The sequence below is a fragment of the Hemitrygon akajei genome, chromosome 10, assembly GCF_048418815.1.
Source record: "Hemitrygon akajei chromosome 10, sHemAka1.3, whole genome shotgun sequence".
Classification (NCBI taxonomy): domain Eukaryota; kingdom Metazoa; phylum Chordata; class Chondrichthyes; order Myliobatiformes; family Dasyatidae; genus Hemitrygon; species Hemitrygon akajei.
In genome coordinates, this window is record NC_133133.1 from 143,109,198 (window position 1) to 143,135,145 (window position 25,948).

At 40.0% G+C, this 25,948-nt stretch overlaps 1 protein-coding gene across 4 annotated transcripts in view; it reads left to right on the forward strand.

Annotated features, from left to right (window-relative positions):
* Positions 1–25,948, forward strand: part of nup50 (nucleoporin 50) — a 76,130-nt gene that overhangs the window by 40,019 nt on the left and 10,163 nt on the right. For all 4 annotated transcript variants that reach the window (XM_073059186.1, XM_073059189.1, XM_073059188.1 and 1 more), the window contains 2 exons: positions 2,737–2,920; positions 4,748–5,377. In XM_073059186.1, coding sequence (XP_072915287.1) covers positions 2,737–2,920; positions 4,748–5,377 — 814 coding nt within the window. The remainder of the gene's footprint in view (positions 1–2,736; positions 2,921–4,747; positions 5,378–25,948) is intronic.

Sequence of the window (25,948 nt, forward strand, 5' to 3'; positions counted from 1 at the left end):
AGCCTTCATTGCCTTAGCTAGATTGTAGTTTGGGTCCATTCCTTTTACTATATTTGGTGCACAGAACCAATCCTTGGTCTGCTGGGAATTAATCAAATTGACCAAAATCTAGTTTCTCTGGTCGCAAGTGCTTAGCAAGTTGTTGAGATAGATCAGCCACTTGGCATTTGTAGCTGAAGATGGTTACAAATGATTTGGCTTGTCTTTTCTACTGACAATAGTATATGCAATTGCTGTGGATGGGTTTTATTTCAAACCCCCCCCCATTCCACTTTAATTGTCCATCATTTACAATGGGATAATGTGTACAAGGCTTTGACCTGTTGATTATGGAATTGCTTTTCTGTCCACAATATGCAGGGTTTTTTTTGGTTTGGTATGATTAGTTCTTTTGCTTTTGCTTTACCCGAAATCTTCATTAGTTAGTTAGTTCTGGTGCTTCCACCATTAAATTACAGTTGAACCCCTGGCTGAATGGTGATGCTATGAGATTACACCCGATGGTGTCATGTAATTGTGCTGCTACCATTGCTTACCGAGTATCTCGTAGGTGCCCAGATCTGAGCTGCAGGATTTTTAGATTTCTTCCATTTTGCACTTTCTCACTTTGCATTGATTTTTATTCAAATATGGACTATTTGAGATTTGTGTTTAAATTGCAGCTTTGTTGTTCAATAACTTGTATGTGGGTAATAATTTTAAAAAGGTTTGATGAAATTTGTTGTAATTTTATTAATGGCTATATTTAAAGTATTTTTGCAGCTTAATTAGTTACATATTTTAAGGGCCTATATATTTTCGTTAAGAATAATGAAAACAAGGAATAAATGAGCGATTTCATCTGCTCTAAGCAGTGTGATGATGCAGCTAGTAGAGCAGCTGCCTCAAAGCTCCAAGGGCCCAGTTTGAACTCTTAACTTTTGGAGTTTGCATGCTGTTCCTGTTCAGTTCCTTCTTACACCCTAAAGATAGATTGGTTGACATTCAGAGTGAATAAGATGGGCTGGTGTAGTTGACTGCTTGATGAGTGGCATGAGCTTAGTAGCCCAAATGACCTGATTCCCTGCTGTATAACTCTAAAATCAGTACCAAAACATTAATGCATTACAAACAAGAGAAAATCTGCAGATGCTGGAAATCTGCATTAATGCATTAGGTGGCTTTTATAAGACCATAAGACAAAGGAGCAGAAGTCGGCCATTTGGCCCGTTGAGTCTGCTTTGCCATTTCATTATGAGCTGATCCACTCTCCCCTTTAGTCCCATTCCCCTGCCTTCTCACCATAACCTTTGATACCCTGACTACTCAGATACCTATCAATCTCTGCCTTAAACACACCCAATGACTTAGCCTCCACTGCCGCCCGTGGCAACAAATTCTATAGATTCACCACCCTCTGGCTAAATTTTTTTTTCGCATCTCTGTTCTGAATGGGCGCCCTGCAATCTCCAAGTCATGTCCTCTCGTACTAGACTCCCCCACCATGGGAAACAACTTTGCCACATCCACTCTGTCCATGCCTTTCAACATTTGAAATGTTTCTATGAGATCCTCCCTCATTCTTCTAAACACCAACGAGTACAGTCCAATAGCGATCAAATGTTCCTCATATGTTAACCCCCTCATTCCCAGAATCATTCTACTGAATCTTCTCTGAACACTCTCCAATGCCAGCAAATCCTTTCTTAAATAAGGAGCCCAAAACTGTACACAGTATTTCAAGTGCCTTATGGAGCCTCAACATTATATCCCTGCTCCTATACTCTATTCCTTTAGAAATGAATGCCAACATTGCATTCACCTTCTTCACCACCGACTCAACCTGGAGGTTAACCTTAAGGGTATCCTGCATGAAGACTCCCAAGTCCCGTTGCATCTCAGAACTTTAAATTCTCTCCCTATTTAAATAATAGTCTGCCCGTTTATTTCTTCTACCAAAGTGCATGACCATACACTTTCCAACATTGTAATTCATTTGCCACTTCTTTGCCCTTTTCCCCCAGTCTATCCAAGTCTCCCTGCAGACTCTGTTTCCTCAGCACTACCGGCCTCTCCACCGATCTTTGTATCATCAGCAAATTTAGCCACAAAGCCATCTATTCCATAATCCAAATCGTTGATATACAATGTAAAAAGAAGCGGCCCCAACACAGACCCCTGTGGAACACCACTGGTAACCGGCAGCCAACCAGAATGGGATCCCTTTATTACCACCCTCTGTTTTCTGCCAATCAATCAATGCTCTATCCACGTATGTAACTTTCCCGTAATTCCATGGACTCCTATCTTGTTTAGCAGCCTCATGTGCGGCATCTTGTCAAAGGCCTTCTGAAAATCCAAATACACAACATCCACTACATCTCCCTTGTCTAGACTACTTGTAATTTCCTCAAAAAATTGCACTAGGTTTGTCAGGCAGGATTTTCCTTTAAGGGAACCATGCTGAGTTCTGCCCATCTTGTCATATGCCTCCAGGTACTTCATAACCTCATCCTTGACAATCGACTCCAACAACTTCCCAACCACCGATGTCAAGCTAACAGGTCTATAATTTCCATTTTGCTTCCTTGGCCCCCTTCTTAAATAGTGGAGTTGACATTTGCAATCTTCCAGTCCTCCGGAACCAGGCCAGAATCTATCGACTTTTTATGTCAAACATGGACATCAAGTTGTTTTAGAACCTTGTGTTCTTATTTGAAAAGTCTACTAATCAATTATGTTTTCAAAATATTCCAGTCTGAAGGAGGTGGAGTTTTCAAAGGATTTTCTGGCCTAGTGTCATCAACTGGAAGTACTGGATTTGGAGCATTTGGCAATGGTTCTAGTTTTAAGCCTTTACATGGGTTGTCCAATGGAAATACTTCATCGTCTTCTTCAAAGCCTTCCCATAGTAGTGCTACAGACTTAAATAAATCTTTGGGTAAGTAGAATCAAGTATCGTTAACTACTACATGTATTTTACTTGTAAGTGTTCTTGATGTGCAGTGTTTTCCTCCTCTTGCCCTTTCAGTACAGATCTTTAGTTAGCTTCTTAACTAATTTGCACTCCTAGAGTAGAGATAGGATCTTGCACACAGCCCAGTGCAGCTGTGCCAGGTTCTTTGAATTATCTACTTAAACCCACTCTTGTTCCTTCTACTCCTCTTGGCCCTGAAAATTCTAATTAACTGTTTATCCAATTTCTTTTTGAAAGTTTGTATTAAATGTAATTCTGCCACCTTTTTAGGCGTGTATTCTAGATCATAATCACTTATTGCATAGTTTTCTCTCCTGTTAACTTTTTAAATTATCAGCACTTCTGCCTGTGCAATTTTTTTTCCCTATTTCTTAGTTAGGAACCTTTATTAAATCTCCCCTTAATATTTACTTCTAAGAAGAATGATGCCAGCTACTCTGTTCTCTCTACTTGAGAGTACATGCTCATCTTCTTTATCTCAGGCCATTCCATATTTGTTGTCAGCAAAGTGCTTTGCAGCATAGTCACTATTGTAGCATGCTTGACAACTGAATCTGAGATGGTCAGTTTTTGGACTGAACAGTGAAAAGTTGAGGATTATTATATGATGCTCAAATCAGTATCCTCAAATGCTCAAGTGAAGTTTCCGCTTCCACTTAATTGATGTACTTTGGACCAATTGAGCAAATCTACCAAATGGAAAGTGATCATTTGTTCATGAATGGGCCTAATGACTCATGGTTCAAATACAATCTGTTATCATTTCAACCTCTTTATTTTCATCTCAGTTGCTAAGTGTGAAGCTGAAATCTACACCTGCACAATCCCATGTCAAGAAAAGTTCTATTTTTAACCTTTTAAATTCAAAGAAGTAACTATCCACTCTCAAATCTGACTTTTCTATTATGTGACTCATGGAAATATGTCCTTTTAAAAGTTATTGTGTGCAATATCCTGATGAATTGGCATTGTACCCTCTTTAAAATTTCAATATCCTTATGGTAGTGTTGAACACTACATTGCAGGAAGTTTTTGTGTTTTCACATTTCAGTTTTGACAATGGGTCATTAACATTAGTCATTTTCTGAAAGAAGGCAGTTATTTTTGGGAAAAATGCCTCTAACAATCTGAGGTAATATAATTGAGTGTTCTTTGTTATTAAAGCTATTTAGTATATTAATATTCCTGTTTTACCTTGCTCATTGAAGATCAGTCTGTCAACTGTTAGCCTGTTTTCCCCATTTTAGCATCTGTGGATGTCTTCTTTTAAAAAAAAATAGGCAATGCTATTTTTGATTATTCAACTTTTGGCAAACTTGGGGCCTGTACCTAAATTATTGATTTTATACTTGCCTGAAATGCCTTCTGAAATTAAACTGTTGTGCTAGGATTCCTGTTAAATGACTGAATACCTTTCATATCATTATTTATGACATTAGTTGAATACAATAAGACTATTAATGGTAAAGGATACAGGCTTGAAAACACCTCAACAATTCTTGAAACTTTCATTATTTTATGCTGTGTGTTTAGGTGAGTGGAAAATGGTTAAAGGAGAGTAGAGTTTGATTTGACCTGGTATTTCTGAGGCATTTTGTGCTTGTTTAAACAAATGTTACACTGCTATATCTATTGTGCATTATAGAAATTGTGTCCCATCTGTACTTTTAGATGGGCTCATGCTGTCATAGGAATTCCTCATCTGTCTGAAGACTGCTGAGAACTCCAAACAATTTAATAGGTTTTGTTTCACTGAACTTAATTAAACATTTAACTTGTTCCATTTCATAGGTTCTTTTCTATCTAATGGCCCTCCACCAAACCCCTTGGCAAAAGGTGAAATAGGTACGAAAACAAATGGTATTAATCAGATTAACTCTGGGGATAAAGTGGGCTCCAGTGAGTACAACAGACAACTAGCAGCACTGAATTGTTCAGTCCGAGACTGGATCACCAAGCATGTCAATGAGAACCCACTCTGTGATTTGACCCCAATCTTCAGAGACTACGAGAAGCATTTGACAAGCATTGAACAGAAATATGGTAGCAGCTCTGACAGTGGCTCAGAGAGTGACACAAGCAGCAAGAGGCCAGAAATGCAATCTGTTAACACATTTGGTGTTAGCAAAACACCACAGGGAACAACCCCATCATCTTTATTCTCATCTGTCAAAAACAAGGATATTATTCCAGTCACTTCAGAAAAAAAACCTGAGACTGCAATGGGAAATAGTGGGAATATCAACTTGCTCTTTGGGAAAAACATGGAAAACTCTCCTTTAACTGGCTTTTCTTTCGGTGCTGGAACATCAGGCTCATTGTTTGGAAAAGATGTGAACCAGGAGAAGACCGTTGCTCCAACTTTTTCCTTCACAGCATCTGTAGAAAAAACGGAAGAAGTAAAAGGTAGTGAGCACAAAGGTATGGGTAATAAATAATTACATTAAATATATTTTATTAAATCAAGGCTTGATGTCCTAAGGTATTGGTGTAAATAGAATCTTTGCTTAGCCGTAAGGACTATTCTCTCCTCCCAGTTTCCATGAAAATTAATAGTTTTTAAGTTTCCAACATTTAATTATTATATATTTCTGCATCACAGTGGGCAAAAGAAGGCAAAGATAAGTATAATTTTCATGGGCTTTGAGGATGGTATGTGTCAATTCAAAAGCTTCTCATAAAGAAGTAACACAATGGGTAAAACCTTACAAGGAGTTAGTTGTCCATGAAAGTTCTGATTAACATTGGCATGTATTTAATAGAAGTTTTGCTGTCCTTAAGGGTACAGCATATGGTATAATCTGATGTCTTCACATCTGCTGTTGTACAGAACAGAATGTAAAAATTTGTTGTTTAGCTTTTATTGTGGCAGATGCTTCCATTTTCACTTAGTAGTTTGTTATAAGGTCAGGTTATAAAAATTATTCTCTTTTGATGTTTGGAACTTCTGATTTGCTTGTTTGAGATTCTTTTTAATCCTGACCATCCCTTATTGACTGTTTCAGATTATCATTTTCATTTGCACTAGTGGATTATTTTTAATGGGCTGGATAAATTAACTGTGGTTCTTTTTTCTGAAAAATAATTCTTATAACTTGTATTTGCCTTCGTTTGCTCCCAAGCATGTAGTTTCTGCCTCTTATTTATTTTCCCTTTAGACCCTTTATCCATCCATGGTCTCGTGTCGGTGTTTGGTTATTGTTTTTAAGGTAGAAAGAATGCTTGTGTATTCTTTTGAACGTTGATTAAGATAAACCCTAGTGCTACTAATTTTTTTGTCAAAATTGTTTTATTTTTGTTTTCCCTACTTGTAGTTCAGAATTGCCTTTTCTCCAGTCTGACATCTTATTTTCATCTCTTTGACTCATTCTCAATTATTGTGTTAAATTCATTGTGTTGGATTAATATTGTCTAAAAGTACTTCTGGTCTGCTCTTGTGCATTTAGCAGGCATATTTTTTGCTGTCTGCATACAAAAAGGGAGATGCTCACAAGATGGCACGTCCATTTGCATTTACCCATTGCTCAGCTCTTATAGGCAGATAATTTTGGGATAGTCAGTTTCAGTGTTATCTTGAAATACAGCATATCACCTTCACATGAAACGGCTTTATGTAAAAATTTGAGTTCTGACATTCTGTTTGCCATGTCTCATTAATCTATATCTGGTTCCCCTCCACATACTATTGCCTCCATTTCCCCTGTTTTAATACAAACACTGTACATTGCTTTACAGGCAGTTCATCTAATTTTTAATAGCTGTTCCTCTCAATTGATTTTTAACATCGTATTCTCCTGTTTGGTAATGCAGTTTCTTGCTTTTTATATCTTCCTTCAGTTTAAGCTGTTTGGCTTTTCACAGTTTTATTTATATTCATGCTTTTAATTTATTATTGTTTGTCCAAGCTTTGCAGTTTAAAACCTTTGTCAACTCCCCATTTACCCTTTTTCAGTTCAGCAGGAGCCCGTCCCAAAAGTTTGACTCTGTTCTACCCCACAAGGAAGAGCTCATCATTCCCTCCTTAGCCCTTCAGTAATATATTAATTCTTTATTTGGTTCAATGCCAGTTGGTTGTTAGTTCAGACAGTGATTTATTAATGTTGAGATACTGCTTTTTAAATTAGCCATCTAAACCTAGATGCTACCTCAGTAGGACCTACTACACAGAATGTTTTTTACTCTTAAATTGTTTTTTGAATTGAGCAAGTCAGATCTTAGTGCAAAGCTCTGATAAGCAATCCTGTCAAGAAACTAACTGAGTAGTCATCTAAGATATAATTGTAGGGAGTCTGTCTTGTCATCCAGGAAGAAGATTTTTGCAACTATTCTGTTCTTTAAAAACAAACACAAGTTCTTACCATCATGAAAAAATACCACCTTAAAGTTCAATGATGGCAGCATTTTTGTCTTTCAAATGAATCTGATAGGTCAGAGGATTCCTTTAGTTCGGTCTGCTCATAATTATTTTTTAATACATATCAATGTACTAACTAATTGGGTCACTTGGCTCCTTTACCCCTTATTTAAACAGGGATCCCTAGATCTACAGTGTCCCACAAGAGGAAACATCCTTTACGAATCCACCCTTCTGGGTCTTGTGTTTTAATCAAGTCGCCTTTCACCAGAGAGAAGCCTGATCGATACGACCAACCCTGGATTCCAAATAGCAGTTTATGTTATTGTAGCCTTAAATAAGGAGCTTTTTGCTTGAAGCTGTCATTAAGGAAGAAATAGCGAAACATTTAAATAGGAGTGGTTCCATTAGACAGACGCATCATGGATTCAGAAAGGATAGGTCCTGTTTGACAAACTTACTGGAGTTCTTTGAGGACATAATGAGTGGATAGAGGGGAACAGGTGGATGTCGTATACTTGGATTTCCAGAAGACGTTCGATAAGGTGCCGCACAAGAGTCTTACAAGTAAGGTACAGATGCATAGAGTCGGAAGAAGTGTATTGGCATGGACAGTGGATTGGTTAAACAATAGAAGGCAGAGTTGATATAAATGGGTGTTTCTCTGGTTGGCAGTCAGTGATGAGTGGGGTGCCACAGGGGTCGGTGCTGGGCCTGCAGCTGTTTACCATTTACATTGATGATTTGGAAGAGGGGATTGAGTGTAGCATAGCAAAATTTGCTGATGACACTAAACTGAGTGGAAAAGCAAATTATACAGAGGATGTGGAGAGTCTGCAGAGGGATATAGATAGGTTAAGTGAGTGGGCCAAGGTCTGGCCAATGAAATACAACATTGGTAAATGTGAGATCATCCATTTTGGCAGGAATAATAGAAAAGCAGATTGCCGTTCAAATGGTGAAAGATTGCAGCATGCTGTTGTGCAGAGGGACTTGGGAGTACTTGTTCATGAATCGCAAAAAGTTGGCTTGCAGGTACAACAGGTTATTAAAGAAGGCAAACAGAATGTTGGCCTTCAGTGCTAGAGGGATTGAATTCAAGAGCAGAGAGGTCATGCTGCAACTATGTAGGCTACTGGTGAGGACGCACCTGGAGTACTGTGTGCAGTTCTGGTCTCCATACTTGAGGAAGGATATACTGGCTTTGGAGGCAGTGCAGAGGAGGTTCACCAGGTTGATTCCAGGGATAAAAGGATTAACCTATGAGGAGAGATTGAGTTGCCTGGGACTATACTTTCTGGAGTTCAGAAGAATGAGAGGGGATCTTATGGAAACATACAAAATTTTGAAAGGGATAGATAAGCTAGAAGTAGGAAAGTTGTTTCCATTGGTAGGTGAGACTAGAGCTAGGGGACATTGCCTCAAGATTCAGGGGAGAAGATTTAGGACGGAGATGAGGAGAAACTTTTTCCCAGAGAATGGTGAATCTGTGGAATTTTCTGCCCAGGGAAGCAGTTGAAGCTTCCTCACTAAATATATTTCAGAAACAGATAGGTTTTTACATAGTAAGGGAATTAAGGGTTATGGGGAAAAGGCAAGTAGATGGAGCTGAGTTTATGGACAGATCAGCCATGATCTTTTTGAATGGCGGGGCAGACTCTGTGGGCCGGATGGCCTACTCATGCTCCTATTTCTTATGTTCTAATATTGTACATAGTACTCAAGTTGTGATTCCACCAGGGTCCTATATAAATGGAGCAAAATCTCTCAACTTTTGTTTTCATTTTTCTTTGCAATGGAGTGCTTCCTGTACTTTGCCTGATTATTTCCTGGATCTGCATTCGTGCTTTTTACTATATATATGGTAGTGGCATCCGTCGGTCTCGAGAGACCATGGATCTGCGCCTGGAGTTTCCAGGGCGCAGGCCTGGGGAGGGTTGTATGGGAGACCGGCAGTTGCCCAAGCTGCAGGCCTTCCCATCTCCACGCCACCGATGTTGTCCAAGGGAAGGGCACTAGGACCCATGTAGCTTGGCACCGGTGATGTCGCAGAGCAATATGTTGTTAAGTGCCTTGCTCAAGGACACAAACACTGAGGCTCGAACCAGTGACCTTCAGGTTACTAGTCTGATGCCGTGCCCACTAGGCCACGCGCCAACTGTGTATATATATATATATTGCACTAATACATGCAGTTCCCTCTACATTTCAGAGCTCTGCTATCTCTCAACAGTTAGCTTTCTCTCTTTTGTACCTACTAAATTCTTGGTTTCTCACATTATAGTTCATGTACCAGATCTTTGCCTGCTTAATCTATATCTCTTTGTGACATCTATGTCCTTCTCACAACTTGCCAATCCTATGTCATTGGCTAGTTTAGCAGCCAGCTTTTAGTGCCTTTGTCCCAGTCATTTATTCCATCTTGCCAGACAGAAAAGATTTATGCATAATACTCCTATTTCTATTCCATCCAATCTGCCATTTCCTGTACTGTGAAATTTTATTTTCTAGAATAGTGTTTGAGGTGGCATTTTAACTGAAATGACTGAGAATCTTAGTACATTCATTATTCATTTTTATCTATGACATTCCTATGTTACTTTTTCCAAAAAACTCGGTAACATGTCTTTTTCATAAAATCACCATGTTGATATTGCTTGATTATCTTGATATTTTTCCCCTAAATGCCTCTCTATAATATCATTACTCATAACCTCTAGTGTTTTTCCTGTGGCAGATGGTAAGCTAATTGGACTGTGCTTTCCTGTTTTCTGTCTCATTCCCTTTATGAACAGAAGAGTTACTGTTGTTATTTTGCAATCTAATGGAGGCTTCTCTAATCTTGGGGAATTTTAGAAAATCAAAACCAACACGTTAATTACCTTCCAGCCACTTCTTTCAGAACCCATGATCTGCATCACAGAGGATTTGTTAGCCTACAGCTCCCAGCGTTTGGATATTACTTGCCTATTTACTTGATTGTATATTTCCTTCTTTCCTTCTAAACCCAGTCTACAACTATTAGTGGCGAAGGCTATGCACAGTAACTGATTTATCTACCATTTCCTTATTTTCATCTTCATTTTCGGTGTGACTTTCAAGATGATCGTTGATACCTTCAAATTCTTCATAGATCCTAACTTGTTGAAGCAGTGAAATCATTTTATTTTTACTCCTGGTTGTTTCTAGGTTCTCCAAACTTGGATACCTGAACACAGTGAGCAAAACAATGCTAAATTGTCTTGCTGCTCATTTCTTGTCAATTATCAGTGTCAAAAGTCACTACTTTTTGAACAATATCTCTCGCCAGTTTGTAGTGTCTAACAGCCACACAAGTGCATGCGACTGACACTAGTTAGAACCTGTTCAGAATTAGTACCATGTCCAATGTAGATGTAAAAACTGATTGTGGTGTGCTCATGTAAACTGCCTAAGTTATAGTTCTTGTATCTTGAATTGCTTGCATTGTGTCACTACTCCAAATCATTCCCATTATTTTTAGAAACTGTCTGGATTGATTACTCAATTTACAATTATTTTAAAATTATTAAACTATTTTTCCTTATTGGAGGACCTGTTTGCATAGTGAAGTGGTAAAAATTGATCCAGTGGCATTTGTCCAAAAACATTTGATTCTTCCTAGTATTCTGCTTTTCTTCCTCTTCCTTCCTGTTCACAGATTTTTTTTTGACACCTTGATATTTTGGCTTAAATCCAGTTTTTATACGTTCATCAAACAGCAAGGTTGTTTCTGTGTCAAAAGAAATCAATAAGCTGAAAATAGCAGACCAGAGAGCATCGAGACAAAGAAAACACAAAAAGTCTGTGATAAAAGCAGGATAATTCTGCAACTAGAGCAAAAGCAAACTGCTGGAGAAATTTTTGTCTTTTTTTTGGCTCCAGGTTCACAATCTGCAGACTCTTGTATTTTTTTTTTAAATTTTGCATTGATCTGAAACTGGAGTACATGGTTTTGTTTTGTATAAGAATTTGGGGTGTAATTGAAGAATACTTACCTGAAAATGTGATTTGTATAATTTTCTTAAGTGATTTTGTATTTGATTTGTAAATTCATTTTACTGATAAAAGAAATCAATTATCTTTAAGAACAAATTGGATTAAATTGGCCTTACCTTGTTTCTTCAGTTGTATTCCAACCTTCACACTCTGTGTTTAGTCCATGGATTAAAGTCTTCACTGAGGAATTCAAATCCTGAAACTTCATTGCTCAATCACCATCTCCTTTCCACCTTTTGATATTCTTATTTGTAGAAATTACTACTTTTTCTTCTAGCCTCTTACTGATGCCCTGGAGTGAGTCAGAGACCCTGATCTTTCCTGATGCCTCTTGCTATTCAAAACTTCACACTGTTCTGCATGCTGGCAAGCATGTTTTGAGGTGTTTTCCTTTTCTGAAAGTGTTCACTAAGCAACTGAAAGCAAGTCGGGTTCTTGGTTGCTTTATCAGAGTGTATTATCTTCAAATACTCAAGGAGCTTGGGCGGTTTCATTGTCTCATTTGAAAAATCTTTTTCTCATAACAGGCATATTGGCTACTTTGCCATTATTGCCATTTTCATTATGAATTAATAACCATGGTCATCACCTATTGTTTATTCAACCTCAAGCGCTGCAGTTAATAAAGGGGAAAGTTGTGATGTCATCATAGCTCAGGCAAAACCTGACTGCCCAAATGTACACAAAATGGGGCAGTGATTTCTTGGTTGGGCCATAAGCTAGATAAATGCAGATGTGACCACTCAAAAGGGCAGATTGTGACTTTACCCCATTGATAGCTATATCCTGATTCACAGGAAATCCATCACTGTGTAATTAGAGTTTGGGAATTGTACTAGGGAACACTACTACATTAGTGAATGGCAATAACATGTGGGCCAGACCTGGAAATAGCACTATTTCTTCAGTCCAGATGTCTCATGATATGCCAATTACAGAGTGTCATTGCTTTTTGACAACTATAATGCCCTTTGAGCAAAGTCTTGAGAGAATGGTGGTAAGAGATAAAGTGATTATGCAATTGTAATCATTTATGAGCACCGAAGATCAAATGCTTATAACTAATTCATTACTTCAGCCTGTAATCCCACAGCTGCCCCACTTGCCACTGTGCCCCTCCCCATTGCTCGCTTAAAAACTCCCACCACACCCGGGGGGAGGGGCGCAATATCATCCACTTGGGATCCACTGGTCCACGGGAGACCAAGCAACAGTGCGAGGTGTGAGAGGTTCACTTCTCTGTAGCATAGCAAGGTTCCAATGGGGTATGACAACTTTCTTGGTGAATTGGCGGCTAGAAATCAGTGGGTCAGAAATCCCTAAAGGATCTTGCCAATTTTTGCGCTTTGGCCTGAAACAACAGCACTACAGATAGATGTTTGAATTCCCTGTGTGGGAATTAGATGATCCTGTTCCTCCTTTATTGTTGTAAACATTTTCCAAAATATTTAGGCTTTTTAAAACAATTCATTATTGCCATTTTGTTGTGGACCAATTTTACTTCAGATACATATTTTGCTTTCTGTCTTTTGGATCTTCTTTTCACCCTCATCTTACCTTTGCTTTGGCATAGATGATGAATAAAAATGCATGATGTTTGACTTTCTGCAGCCATTCATTGTGAGAAATGGTTGTTTACTGAGGTTTGGAAGCTGTCATGTTTTCATGATCTCACTATTAACATGGCAACTGGTTTCCATTGTTTCATACATTTAAAAGTAGACTTCATTTCCTCCTGTTATTGGGAGATGTACTGAGATTAGGCAGCTGGAGACACATGTAATTGAAGCCAATGATGAATTTAAGGGACAATTTTAATGTACAAATAAATGCATTTAATAGTCTGTAAGATTAAGGCTTAAGAAGCCTATATGTTGCCAGTTTGCCATCTTTTGAAGAGATTATGTATAAACATAACTGTAATTCATGTAGGGATTTGTCTTTTTTTTTGAGAATTTACTCACACTTAGTATTCACACATTTTGGTAGCCAATTGCAAAAATTGATTTTGTAATTTTCTAGTTCTCCTTATTTCACAGTTTCAGAATGCAGCCAAAAAATTTGCTATCAAAGGATAGAGCCAAACACTTTGTAAATGTCATATTCAGGCATCAGTCTATTTTTGTTATGAAAAATAATGGTACATATGTACAACTTTTACATAATTTGGGCAGGCTGCATCCTAGTTTGTGCTTTAATCAGGTACAATAAAGCATGGGCAAATATGTACTAAAAATGTGACCAGGTAATTAAATAGGGCTATAATTTGCTAAATATTTTGAATATTCTGGTCATGATGTTGTTCATACCTGATAAAACACAGATTACTTTCAGAGATTATATGACAAGTTTTGAAATTTGCTACTTCAGTTCTCATGGTACAGTTCTTTATCAGAACTGTGACTAAGGTAGGAACACATTGAAATTATAGAAACTGGCCATAAAACAGAAAACAGTACCAATTGCCTCTTGGGCAGAAGATGCAAAAGCCTATAAGCATGTACCATCAAGCTCAAGGACAGCCTCTACCCCACTGTTACAAGATTTCCCTAATACAAGAGTGGTCCCCTCATTCAAGGTAGCCACCATAATCCCAGTGCTCAAGGGGGTGACAGCAACCTGGCTTAACGACTACCGTCCAGTGGCATTGACCTCAACAATAATGTAGTGATTTGACTGGGTGGTCATGAATCGCATGAAATCCCATCACCCTGCTACACTGGACCTTTTCCAGTTTGTTTATCGTTCAAATTGGTCTACTGTAGCCTCTGCATTCCACGCTGTCCTGTCCCACCTGGAAAATTGTGCCTCATATGCCAGGATGCTGTTTATCAACTTCAGCTTGGCATTTAATATGACCGTACCTCAGAAGCTGGTGGGCAAACTGTCCTTTCTGGGTCTCAATATCTCTTCGTAACTGAATTCTGGATTTCTTCACAGAAAGACCAGTCACTCTGTGTTGGCAGAAACATCTCTGGCTCCGTCATGGTGCGCCCCTAGGGCTGTGTGCTTAGCCTGCTGCTGGTGCATGAATGCACTGCGAGATCCAGTTCACATCGAATCATCAAGTTTTCTGATGGCACAACAATGGTTGACCTCATCGAACACAACAGTGACACACCATACAGAGAGGAGGTAGAGTAGCTGGTAGAATGTAGCGAGCCTCAACTTGAAGGCCAAATAGATGATTGCACCAAGTTTCTGAGAATACACATAATGTATGATCTCACCTCTGGTCAAGAAAGCACAGCATCATCTCTACTTCCTGAGGAGAATGAGACAAGTGAGGCTCTCCCCCCCTCCCCCACCTGAATCGGACTTCCAATGTTAAGTCAGCATAGATTGGGTTAATGTGCAGCCACATATCGAAGAATGAGGCATGTGCTGGAGCTCCTGAAAAACATTGACAAGTAAATCCCTGGAGATGGATGGGATATGCCCCAGTTTACTATGAATGTGAGGGAAGGATGGTTGAATCTTTGATATTTTGTGTCCTTCCTGGCCATGGGAGTAATGCCAGAGGTTGGGACGATGGCAGATGTTCTTTGTTGTTCAAGAAAGTTAAAAGAATAATTCTGGGAAATGTAGACCTGTGAGCCTTGTGTCAGCGATGGGCAAACTAATGGAGAGGATTCTTAGGGGCAGGACTTATGAGCATTTGGAGAAGCATTGTCTTATTAGGGATAGTCAACATGTGAAGAGCAGTTCATGCCTCAAGAACCTAATTGAGTTTTTCAAGGAGCTGACAAAACAAGTTGGAGGATGTGGTGTATATTGATTTTTAGTAAAGCATTTCACAAGGCTCCCATGGTGGGCTTATCCAGAAAGTCATGTGGATGTGGATCCATGTGTGGATTCAGAATTGGCTTTCTGACAAAAGGCAATGGATGATAGTAGATGGAACACGCTCTGCCTGGTTGTCACTGACTAGTGGTGTTCCACGGGAATCTATTCTGGGCCCCTACACAGGGTGGTTTTTAATAAATGACTTGGATGAGGAAATGGAAGGGTGTGTTTGTAGACTTATTTAGATAAAGGTTGGTGATGTTGTGCATAGTGTAGAAGGTTGTTACAGCTTATAGCAAAATATAGAGAGGATGCAGAGCTGAACGGAGAAATGGCTGATGGAGTCAGTCTGGAAAAGTGCAAAGTAAATTCTGGAAAGTTCAACTTGACAGCAGAGTACAAGGTTAATACAAGATTCTTAACAGTGTAGAGTATGGTTCATAGATTCCTCAAAATTAAGAAGGTGTATGATGTTTGACCTTCATTAGTCAGAAGATTGAGTTCAAGAACTATCAGGTAGTATTGTAGCTCCATAAAAATGGTTAGGCCACCATTGGAGTATTGTGTTCATTTCTGGTTGCCTCAATATAGCAAAGATGTAGAAGCTTTAGAGAGGGTGCATGGGAGATTTACCAAAATTCTGCCTAGATTAGCGAACATGACTAATGAGGAAAGATTGAGCCAGCTAGAGCTTTTCTTTTTGGAATGACAGAGATTGAGAAGCATAAAGTAGACAGCAAGCTATTTTTTCCCCAGGCCAACACCAGAGGACATAGTTTTAAGGTGATCAGAGGGAAGTTTAGGGGAGTGGCAAAATCAGGTTTTTATTATACTGAATGGTAGGTGTCTGGAATATACTGCCAAGGTGATGGTAAAGGCTGATACGATAGGGGCATTTAAGAGACTCTTGGATGTATACATCTATGTGAGAAAGATGGAGGGTTTCAGGCTGTGCAGAATGAAAGGCATAGATTGATTGTGGATTAGATTTGCAGTATGTGCAGTTGCAAGAAAATTTTTGAATCCTTTGCAGTTACCTGCTTTTCTACATTAATTACTCAGTGTAGTCAGATTTAATCTAAGTCACAATAAATAGACAAACACAATCTGCTTAAACTAATAACAGAAACAACTGTACTTCTCATCAATGAGTATATCATTTAAACAATCAGAGTCAAGGTTCAAAAAAGTATGTTAACTCTGGGCTAATGCCTTCTATGAAAACTATATAGTGTTCTAATCAAGGAGATGAGATTGGAGGTGTGGGTTGTAGAGGTGCCCTGCCCTATGAAAAAGACACACAAAGTCAGGTTATTGACTTAGCCTGCTCTTCTCAGGAAAGATCTGCTTCTGTGCACCATGCCTTGATCAACTTTCAGAGGACCTTGGAAGAAGAATTGTGGAGATGCATGAAGCTGGAAAAGGCTACAATAGCGTTTCTGAAGACCTTGAGAAATTGTCTACAAATGGAGGAAATTCAGTACCTTTGCTATTTTCCCTAGGAGAGTGCGTCCTGCAGGACAGGAATCATTATTGTGTAGTGCAAATAGAATGCTGATTATTGCACTGAGTGCGAGAATAAGAAAGTTGTGTCGTAACACCACACATGAATTAACCTGTAGTTTTGAGACTCCTTATTTATGCTAGGATATACCTGCCATGATGGCAGTGGGCCATAGAGCAGTGAAGTTTTTCCACATGAATCAATCCGGTAAACAGTTACTAGGTTTGATAATGTAAATGCCGTGAGGGTGTTTTTCTGATGGGCAGTTAAGAACCAGAGAACATGAATCTCTGAGAGAGAATGCCCATTTAAGGCTTGAAATGAGTATTTTTTCCCCCTGCTTTGATTCATTCAAATTCTGTACATGAAAGCTGTGGATATCAAGAATCACTTCTGCCTTATCAGCCCCACAGTACCTACAAATGAAGTAGAAGGAAATCATCTCTATCTTTTTCTCTCTTAGGCAATCCCAAGAGAAAAGATTACACTGAGGCATGAAGTATATTCAAATCCGAGTGAATTTCGAACAAGTATGTTTAAACACATAATATCATGATCTTCAGGAAAGTGAAATTAATGGCAGTGATCATAAAATCTAGACCTATATAAAACTACTCCACAATCAATCTTGAGCATTCCCTCCTAAACAGTCCATAACCCTCCATTTTTCTTATCCTCTACACAGCAGTATGTTGTAGGCACCAAATACTTTAAAAAAAAAACACTACCTCTAATCTCTAAACATGCCTCCAGTCATCTTAAACAGATCCATTGCCACCTTTAAAAAAATACTAACATTGGTGGGGGGGGGGGGGGGGGTGGCTGCCCCGATTAATTTAGCCATTCAGAAGTTTGCTTAAACCAATCTAGAGCACTTTTGTTCTAATCATTATTAAGTCAATATCACAACTAACATGTACTATAAAATAGTTGCAAGAAACTATAAAGGAATTATTTAATTAAAAATTGCTGCAAAACACAGTACTAATGTAGTCTTTATGCTTAAATAATGTTTAACTATTAAATATAACTGACTATTAAATGTAGTTGACCAGTCCTCCATTTAAGAATGTAGCATCAGTGATGGTTGATGGAGCCAACTATCTTTGTGGTCAGTGCTGGTTCACTCTCTGGTTCTAAGCAGCTTATCCTGCAATCACAAAATTCTACCCCTAACATTTATTAAGCCCTTCCTTCATGATCATACTATCCATATTAGCTCTTTTCTCCAGATCTATGCACTGTTGGTACTTGTCATAATTTGCACACAGAAATTGTATTGATTTGGAAGGACTCCTGAGGTTATCATCACCTTACAGGTTAAATTGTTCTTGAGCTTCCAGCCAGGTATAGGTATTGATTATAACTGATGTTTTGTTGATGAACTCTATCTTCATCAGGGATGATGCCTGGGCATGTCTAATCTGGTGGTATTTATACGCCCGTAGTCCGTCCCTCTTGATTGGTTAGTCCTCATCTAATTAGGTTTCTGCTCTTCCACCTTGTTTACAATCAAATTCCAGTTCTTATTTAGAGCAAGACCTTTGTCTTTCTTAAATTCCTTTTTCTCTAGTTTTATTTTAATGGCTTCCTTTACCAGGCAGTCCCAAAAGCCGTTGGCACGACACAGTAGTTTTGTGCTGTTTAAATCAATTCTATGGCCATTGCAAATGCACAGTTCTGCTACTGCCGATTTCTTCAGGTAACCCGCCTGTGCTCCTAGATGCGGTTTCCACCATGCGTCCCATCTGGCCGATATATGCTGCTCTGCATTCACGGAATTCTGTAAACACCAGCTGACCTGAGTCCCTGGTCACCTTTGACCAGCATAAGCTGTGATTTGAGCTTTCTTACAGGTTGCAGATGGTATTAATCTGGTATTTTTTATGAAGACGTAGGTGTCGCTTTAAGTAAACTGGAATTTGACTGTAAACAGGGTGGAAGAGCAGAAACCTGATTGGATGAGGACTAATCAGGAGGGACGGACTACGGGGGTATAAATGCCACTGGACTAGATGTGCCCAGGCATCATCTGATGAAAACACAAAAATACAACTGCAGATGCTGTGGATCAAAGAATACGTACACGACGCTGGAAGAACTCAGCAGGTCAGGCAGCATCCGTGAGAAAAGAGTAGCCAACGTTTCGGGCCGAGACCCTTCATCAGGAATGGGGGGGAAGAGAGGGCCGAAGCCCAGTAATAGAGATAGGGGAGGGGGAAGGGCTCGAGGCGCCAGGTGGAGAACCAATCAGAGAAAGGATAAAGGGGGGAGGGGATAAGCCCGGCGGACGGACCTCTACCTCACTGAGGCCAAACGGCAGCTCTCCGACACCTCCTTATACTTACCCCTGCCACAGGACCCCACCAAAAAACATCAATCCACTGTCTCCCACACCATCTCCACCCTCATCAACTCCGGACACCTTCCTCCCTCAGCCAAAAAACTCATAATTCCCACACCCCGCACAGCTCGGTTTTACCTCCTCCCCAAGATCCACAAGCCTGACTGTCCCAGCAGACCCATAGTTTCAGCCTGCTCCTGCCCCACCGAACTTGTGTCTGCCTACCTGGACTCCATTTTATCCCCCATAGTTCAGACTCTCCCCACCTACATCCAGGATACATCCCATGCCCTTCACCTCTTCAATAACTTCCAATTCCCCGGCCCCGACCGCTTCATTTTTACCATGGATGTTCAATCCTTATACACCTCCATCCCACATCAAGAAGGCCTCAAAGCCCTCCGCTACTTTTTGGATAACAGACCCCACCAGTTCCCCAGCACCACCACACTTCTCCGGTTGGCGGAGCTTGTTCTAACTCTCAATAACTCCTCCTTTGGTTCTTCCCACTTTCTCCAGATCAAGGGTGTAGCCATGGGCACTCGCATGGGCCCCAGCTATGCCTGCCTCTTTGTGGGTTATGTGGAACAGTCTATGCTCCAAATCTATACTGGCACCACTCCCCAACTTTTCCTCCGCTGTATCGACGACTACATTGGTGCTGCTTCCTGCACCCATGCTGAGCTCGTCAATTTCATCAACTTTGCTTCTAACTTTCACCCAGCCCTTAAATTCACTTGATCCATCTCGGACACTTCTCTCCCCTTTCTTGATCTCTTGGTCTCCATCTCCAGAGACAGACTATCCACTGACATCTTCTACAAACCCACTGACTCCCATAACTATCTTGACTATACCTCTTTCCACCCTGCCCACTGCAAAATTGCCATTCCCTATTCCCAGTTCCCCCGTCTCCGCCGCATCTGCTCCCAGGATGAGGCTTTCCGTTCCAGGACTTCTCAAATGTCCTCTTTCTTTCAGGATCGTGGTTTCCCTTCTGGCGTCAACAAAGATGCCCTCACCCGCATCTCCTCCACCTCCCGCACTTCAGCCCTTAACCCATCCTCCCGTCACCACAACAAGGACAGGGTTCCCCTTGGCCTCACCTACCACCCTACCAGCCTCAGGATCCAACACATTATCCTCCGCAACTTCCGCTACCGTCAACAGGACCCCACCACCCAGCACATCTTTCCCTCCCTACCCCCTCAGCTTTTCGCAGTGATCGTTCCCTCCGCGACTGCCTGGTCCACACGTCCCTCCCCACAGAACTCCCACCCGGCACTTATCCCTGCAAGCACAAATGCTACACCTGTCCCCACACCTCCCCCCTTACCACCATTCTGGGCCCCAGACAGTCCGTCCAGGTGAGGCAACACTTCACCTGCGAGTCTGTTGGAGTTTATTGCATCCGGTGCTCCCGGTGCAGCCTCCTCTACATCGGCGAGACCCAACGCAGATTGGGGGACTGCTTCGTCGAGCACCTCCGCTCCATCCGTCACAATAGACAGGATCTCCCGGTTGCCACCCACTTCAATTCTGCCTCTCATTCCCATCTAGATATGTCCATACATGGCCTCCTCTACTGCTGTGATGAGACCAAACTCAGGTTGGAGGAGCAACACCTCATCTACCGTCTGGGTAGCTTCCAGCCTGGTGGTATGAACATTGAAATCTCCAATTTCCGGTAATTCCCTCCCCCTCCCCCTTACCCTATCCTAGGTCCCTCTCTGCCCCTCTCCCCTTTCAACTTTCTGCTCCTTTATCTCTACAGTTCTTTCATGCTTATCCCCTCCCCCCTTTATCCTTCCTCTGATTGGTTCTCCACCTGGCACCTCTAGCCCTATCCCCTCCCCTATCTCTGTTACTGGGTTTCGGCCCTCTCTTCCCCCCCATTCCTGATGAAGGGTCTCGGCCCGAAACGTTGGCTACTCTTTTCTCACGGATGCTACCTGACCTGCTGAGTTCTTCCAGCGTCGTGTACGTATCATCTGATGAAGATGGCAGAGTTTGCAACGAAATGTCGGTTATAATCAATGGCCTGTACCCAGCTGAAAACCTGAGAAATGTTTATTAGTCATATATGCTGGGAAAGCACTAGATCGTTTTTTATCTTACAGGTTCTTGCAATTTCTCTATTGTAATGGTAGCACAAAACACCTTTTGAGGAAGCAGGTAAATAAACCCTTGGGTTGGTCTTTGAGTCTTTTCATAGATTCCTTAGTTTGGAGACTGTTTCAAAGTTCTGTGATCTCTAATGACATGCTGGGATTGAAAGCTTAGACTTTTTAAAAATCATTGTTTGGTTATGTAATAAAGTGCTATAGGGCCTGCTCTTCCTTTGTTCCATATTCCTTTTTGATTATTTTAAATATTTAGCATTCACTCTATTCCAAGGCTGAAGCATGTGTTCTAATGCATGCACCCCAAACTTTCTCCAGCCTTTTGCAAAATAGCATAACTTTTGCTCCTTTGTACTGCGCTTTCCTTTGCCCATACTCCTCAAACTTATGTTCTGGAGAAGGGGTTTTGTCATATGGCCTCTTAGATCATATAAGTATCCAAAGACATTTCTTGCTCATTATTTTCGATGGCTCTTTAAAATATTCAGTTTCTTCTATTACCATACCCATACTGACCCACTGATCAAAGAATATTTTCAAGATGCTCTCATGTATTTAGATATGTAATTTCTCTTGTATCTGCAATAGAAGTACAGCAAGTAATTTGCTGCTTTGCGTGAAGAGTGAGGCTCTGAACAATGGAAGCGAAGAAGGCAGAGCTTTATATTTCCTGCAATTGGATAGGAAAACTCTGTTAAGCTTTTATGATTTTTAATCCCCTGTTTTTCCTGAATTGATTATGATGTAGAGTTTTCCCAATTGAGTAAATGATTCATGAATAAAACCTACAACTGTTTTAATGATATAATCTTCTAAGAATCTCCTCTACTTTATGCTTTAGGGATGAAAAGTAGAAGGTCATTTTGGATTTGCCATTCCTTAATGCCATTACTTGCTTCATTATGTTCATTTGCCTTAATTTTGGCAACTCCCAATCCCTGTTTTGATCAACGTACCTCTCCTCAAATACAGGGATTACCATTAACTGAGGGGTCCATGGATTAAAAGGTTGGAAATCGCTGCTGTAATATAGGCAATTATTTGACATTTCTGTTTTTATTTGAAAATATTCCTAATATCTAATTTTGATCGTCTCACTTTACTTCCAATAATTTTGTTTTTCCCTGAATTTGTTAAAAATATCTTGACTTTGAAATCCTTTGCCAGCTTATTTTCAGATTTGTTTTTGCTCTTTTTGCTCAGTCACCTAGCGTTTTTTTTCAAATTGTTTAAATCTGCTCTTTTTTTGTTTTTAGTATTCAATTTCATTTAGTTTCACCTTTTGCTTATCTTGTGTTGTGCATGGGTTTTTGCTTTGGCAAGCACAAGTCTTTCTGCATGGGGAAATAAATTGATTCTGTAGCATGTTAATTTATGAACTATTTCCACTGCTCTAAAATCCCTTTCAGCTCATGCATATGTGTGCCCAGTTTACCTTGAATAATCAGTCTTCCATTATGTGACAGCTACGCTTAAATCTAAACTCTTGGTAGATATTCCTTATTTCTCCTTTTCAAATGGATTATACTTGTTAGATGAAGCTTAATACATGGCTCAATTAACTAAATCTGGCTCATTATTATAAATGTAAATATGTTTCTGTCAGTCTTGTGTTTTTTTTAAATCTCTGATAGTTATTTTTGTTATTTCAACTTTCCTATTAACTAAAAATGAAGTAAATGTCATATCTGTTTTTGTCCACTACACAAGCATTTACCAATGATCCCACATTAATTCAACTTTTTTCCACCAGCCTAATCTTGTTACCTTGCTACGTTTTTGATGTGCTAACAGTGAAAATAAGTTCCACTTCCATACAGTTTTTGTACAAGGTGTTTTCAGGCTCCCTTTAGGAAACCTTGAACTATTATTATAATCTGGATCCTTCAGCTACTGAGAGATGATGTGCTAACAACTGCCCTTTATAACATTACCTGTTAAATTTGATGAATGATAAAGGTTCATGTCCATGCTGTCTACGTAAAACCATAGGACATAGGAATAGAATTATGCCATTCGACTAATCAAATCTGCTCCGCCATTCAGTCATGTTAACCTTTCATCCAGGGATTATTATCATGAAGGTTCTCTGTACCCTCTCCAACGACAGCCCACTCTTACTTAGATTATTTTCTTCCCCCACCCCCTCCACCCCATTCTCCTACTTCTCCCTCAAAACTCTGGCACCCTTACTAATGAAACACCAATCAACTTCTGTTTTAAATATAACCAGTGATCTGGCTCCCATGCCATCTGTGGCAAATATTCCTCAGATACACCACCCTCTAAATAAATTCCTCCTCCTCTCAATTATAAAGAAGCATCCTTTTATCCTATACTGCTTTTTCCTTCCTTACCACTGATTCAACCTGCAAGTTAACATTTAGGGAACCCTGAACCTTCAAGGCCCTTTGCACCTTTGATTTCTGATTTCTTTCCATGTTTAGAAAATAGTCTATGCCGTTATTCTTTTTATCAAACTGCTAGACCATACACTTCACATTGTATCACACTGGCCACTTTGTCCATTTTCCCAACCTATCCAAGTCCTTCTGCAGACTCCCTCTTTAACACTACCAGTTCCTCCACTTCCCTTTGTGTTGTCTGCAAACTTAATTACAGCACATTCAATTCTGTCTCCAGATCATTAATGTATAACATTAAAAGTAGAGGACCCATTACTGGCTCCTGCAGAACTCTAGTCATCGCCAGCCAATCTCTAAAGGTCCCCAGTATTCCCATTCTTTGCACTCTGCCAGTCAGCCAATCTTTTATCCATGCTAGTACCTTTTCTCTAATACCATGGGCTCTCTTGTTCAGCAGGCTCATGGATAGCACAATATCAAAGGCCTTCTAAAAATTCAAGAAATTAGCACTCATTGACTCCCCTTTGCCTATCCTGCTTGTTACTTCCTGAAGAAGGAAGACACCTGTGTGATGCAAGAAAAGTTATCCTAACAGTGTCACAACAGCTCATAATTTTTCCAGATAACATGAAAGATAAAATACTCCATAGAGATCATCGTGCCTTTGCAACATAATTGATTACTACTTGTACTTGTGCATTTTGCCACTCTACAGTTCTCATCAGGAACCCAATGAACAGCAATGACTCTTTTTAAGTTCTTCAATCTTTCCTTTACAGTTGCTGATTCCTGCATGCTTCCAATTGCATCATCTCTTGTCTTTAAAGTGACAGTTATCTATCATTAAGGGCTACATACGTTGCTGCTAAATTATAACCAGGTGTACTAGCCATTTTTCAGGCATCCATTTCATAACAACTGAACGTAATTTGCATCTGCAGATTGCTCATTTTGTTCCTTGCACTCGGCAATTTTATAATGAATGCATATTTTGGCTACACACTTGAGTCTGGTGTTGTTCCTAATGTTTCACTTGTCATGTTAACTACATGTTACTCACTTCACAGGCCTGTATCCTTGTTGCCTTCAGCATTCATTTTTATGTTTATTATCCATGAACATAAGAAATACAAGCAGGAGTAGACTGCTCAGTCACTCAAGCATGCCCTATCATTCAGTATGATTTTCCTCACGCCTCATCTGTCTTGTCCCAGTTCCCAATGGTCCTCACTTCTCTCTTTCCAAAGTGTATTTACATCCGCCATTAAATAGCCCCAATAATCCAGTCTACGTTACCCTCCAATTTAGGAAATTCCAGCAATTCAGTAATCTCAAATTCGAATTGATGGCGACGGATCAGCATATAGGAGGGAGATAGAAAATGTGGCTGAGAGGTGCCACAACCTCTCATTTAATGTCAGCAAAACTAAGGAGCTATTGACTTCAGGAGGAGACTAGATGTTCATGAGCCAGTCCTCATTGGAGGAGCAGAGATGGGGAGGGTCAGCAACTTGAAATTCATCTGTTATTATTTCAGAGGATCTGTCCTGGGCCCAGCGCATAGGACAATTACCGTAAAAAGAAAGCATGGCAGAGCTTTACTTAGAAGGTTGTGACAATTTGGCATGTCATCTAAAACTTTGACAAACTGCTGTAGATGTGTGGAGGAGGGTATAGGTATATTGATTGTTGTATTACAATGCCCTTGTACAGAAAAGCCTTTTTTTTTAAAAAAAAAAGAACTGGATACAGCCCAGTCCATCACGGAGAAAGCCCTCCCCACCATGAGCACATCTACAAGGAGCGCTATGTCAGGAATGCAACATTAATCGTCAAGGACTCCCACCACCCTAGCTATGCTGTCTTCTTGCTGTTGCAGTCACTAAGAAGGTATAGGAGCCTCAGGACCCACATCATCAGGTTCAGGAACAGTTAGTACCCCTCAAATATCAGGCTCTTGAACCAAAGGGGATAACTTCACTCAACTTCACTTGCACCATTACTGAACTGTTCCCTCAACTTACTTTCAAGGAGTCTTCTTCTTATGTTCTCTCTATATGTGTGTGTTTGTGTGTGTGTGTGTGTGTATCACCATATACACCCTGAGATTAGTTTTCTAATAGAAATAATGAAAGACGACACCCAACAGGATGGACAAACAATCAACGTGCAAAAGATTCTGCAAATAGGAGGAAAATAACACACACACACACACACACACACAAACTGATTGCTTTAAGCATGGTGTAATGTCTTTTAACAGCCACACAAGTGCACGCAACTGATGCTGGTTATGTACTGTTTGACAACAGTGTCCTGCCCTGAGTAAGCAGAATATTGTCCCAAATAAATGAAGGGAATCCCAGCTATTTCCTGGATTAGGTGTAGTTCTTTAAAAAGGTGCAACAAATAAGCGGCTGCCCTGATTATCCAATGGCCCAATTAACTAACCAAAATTTACTGTACGTGATTCGAAAGTATGATCTTAATAGCAAAAC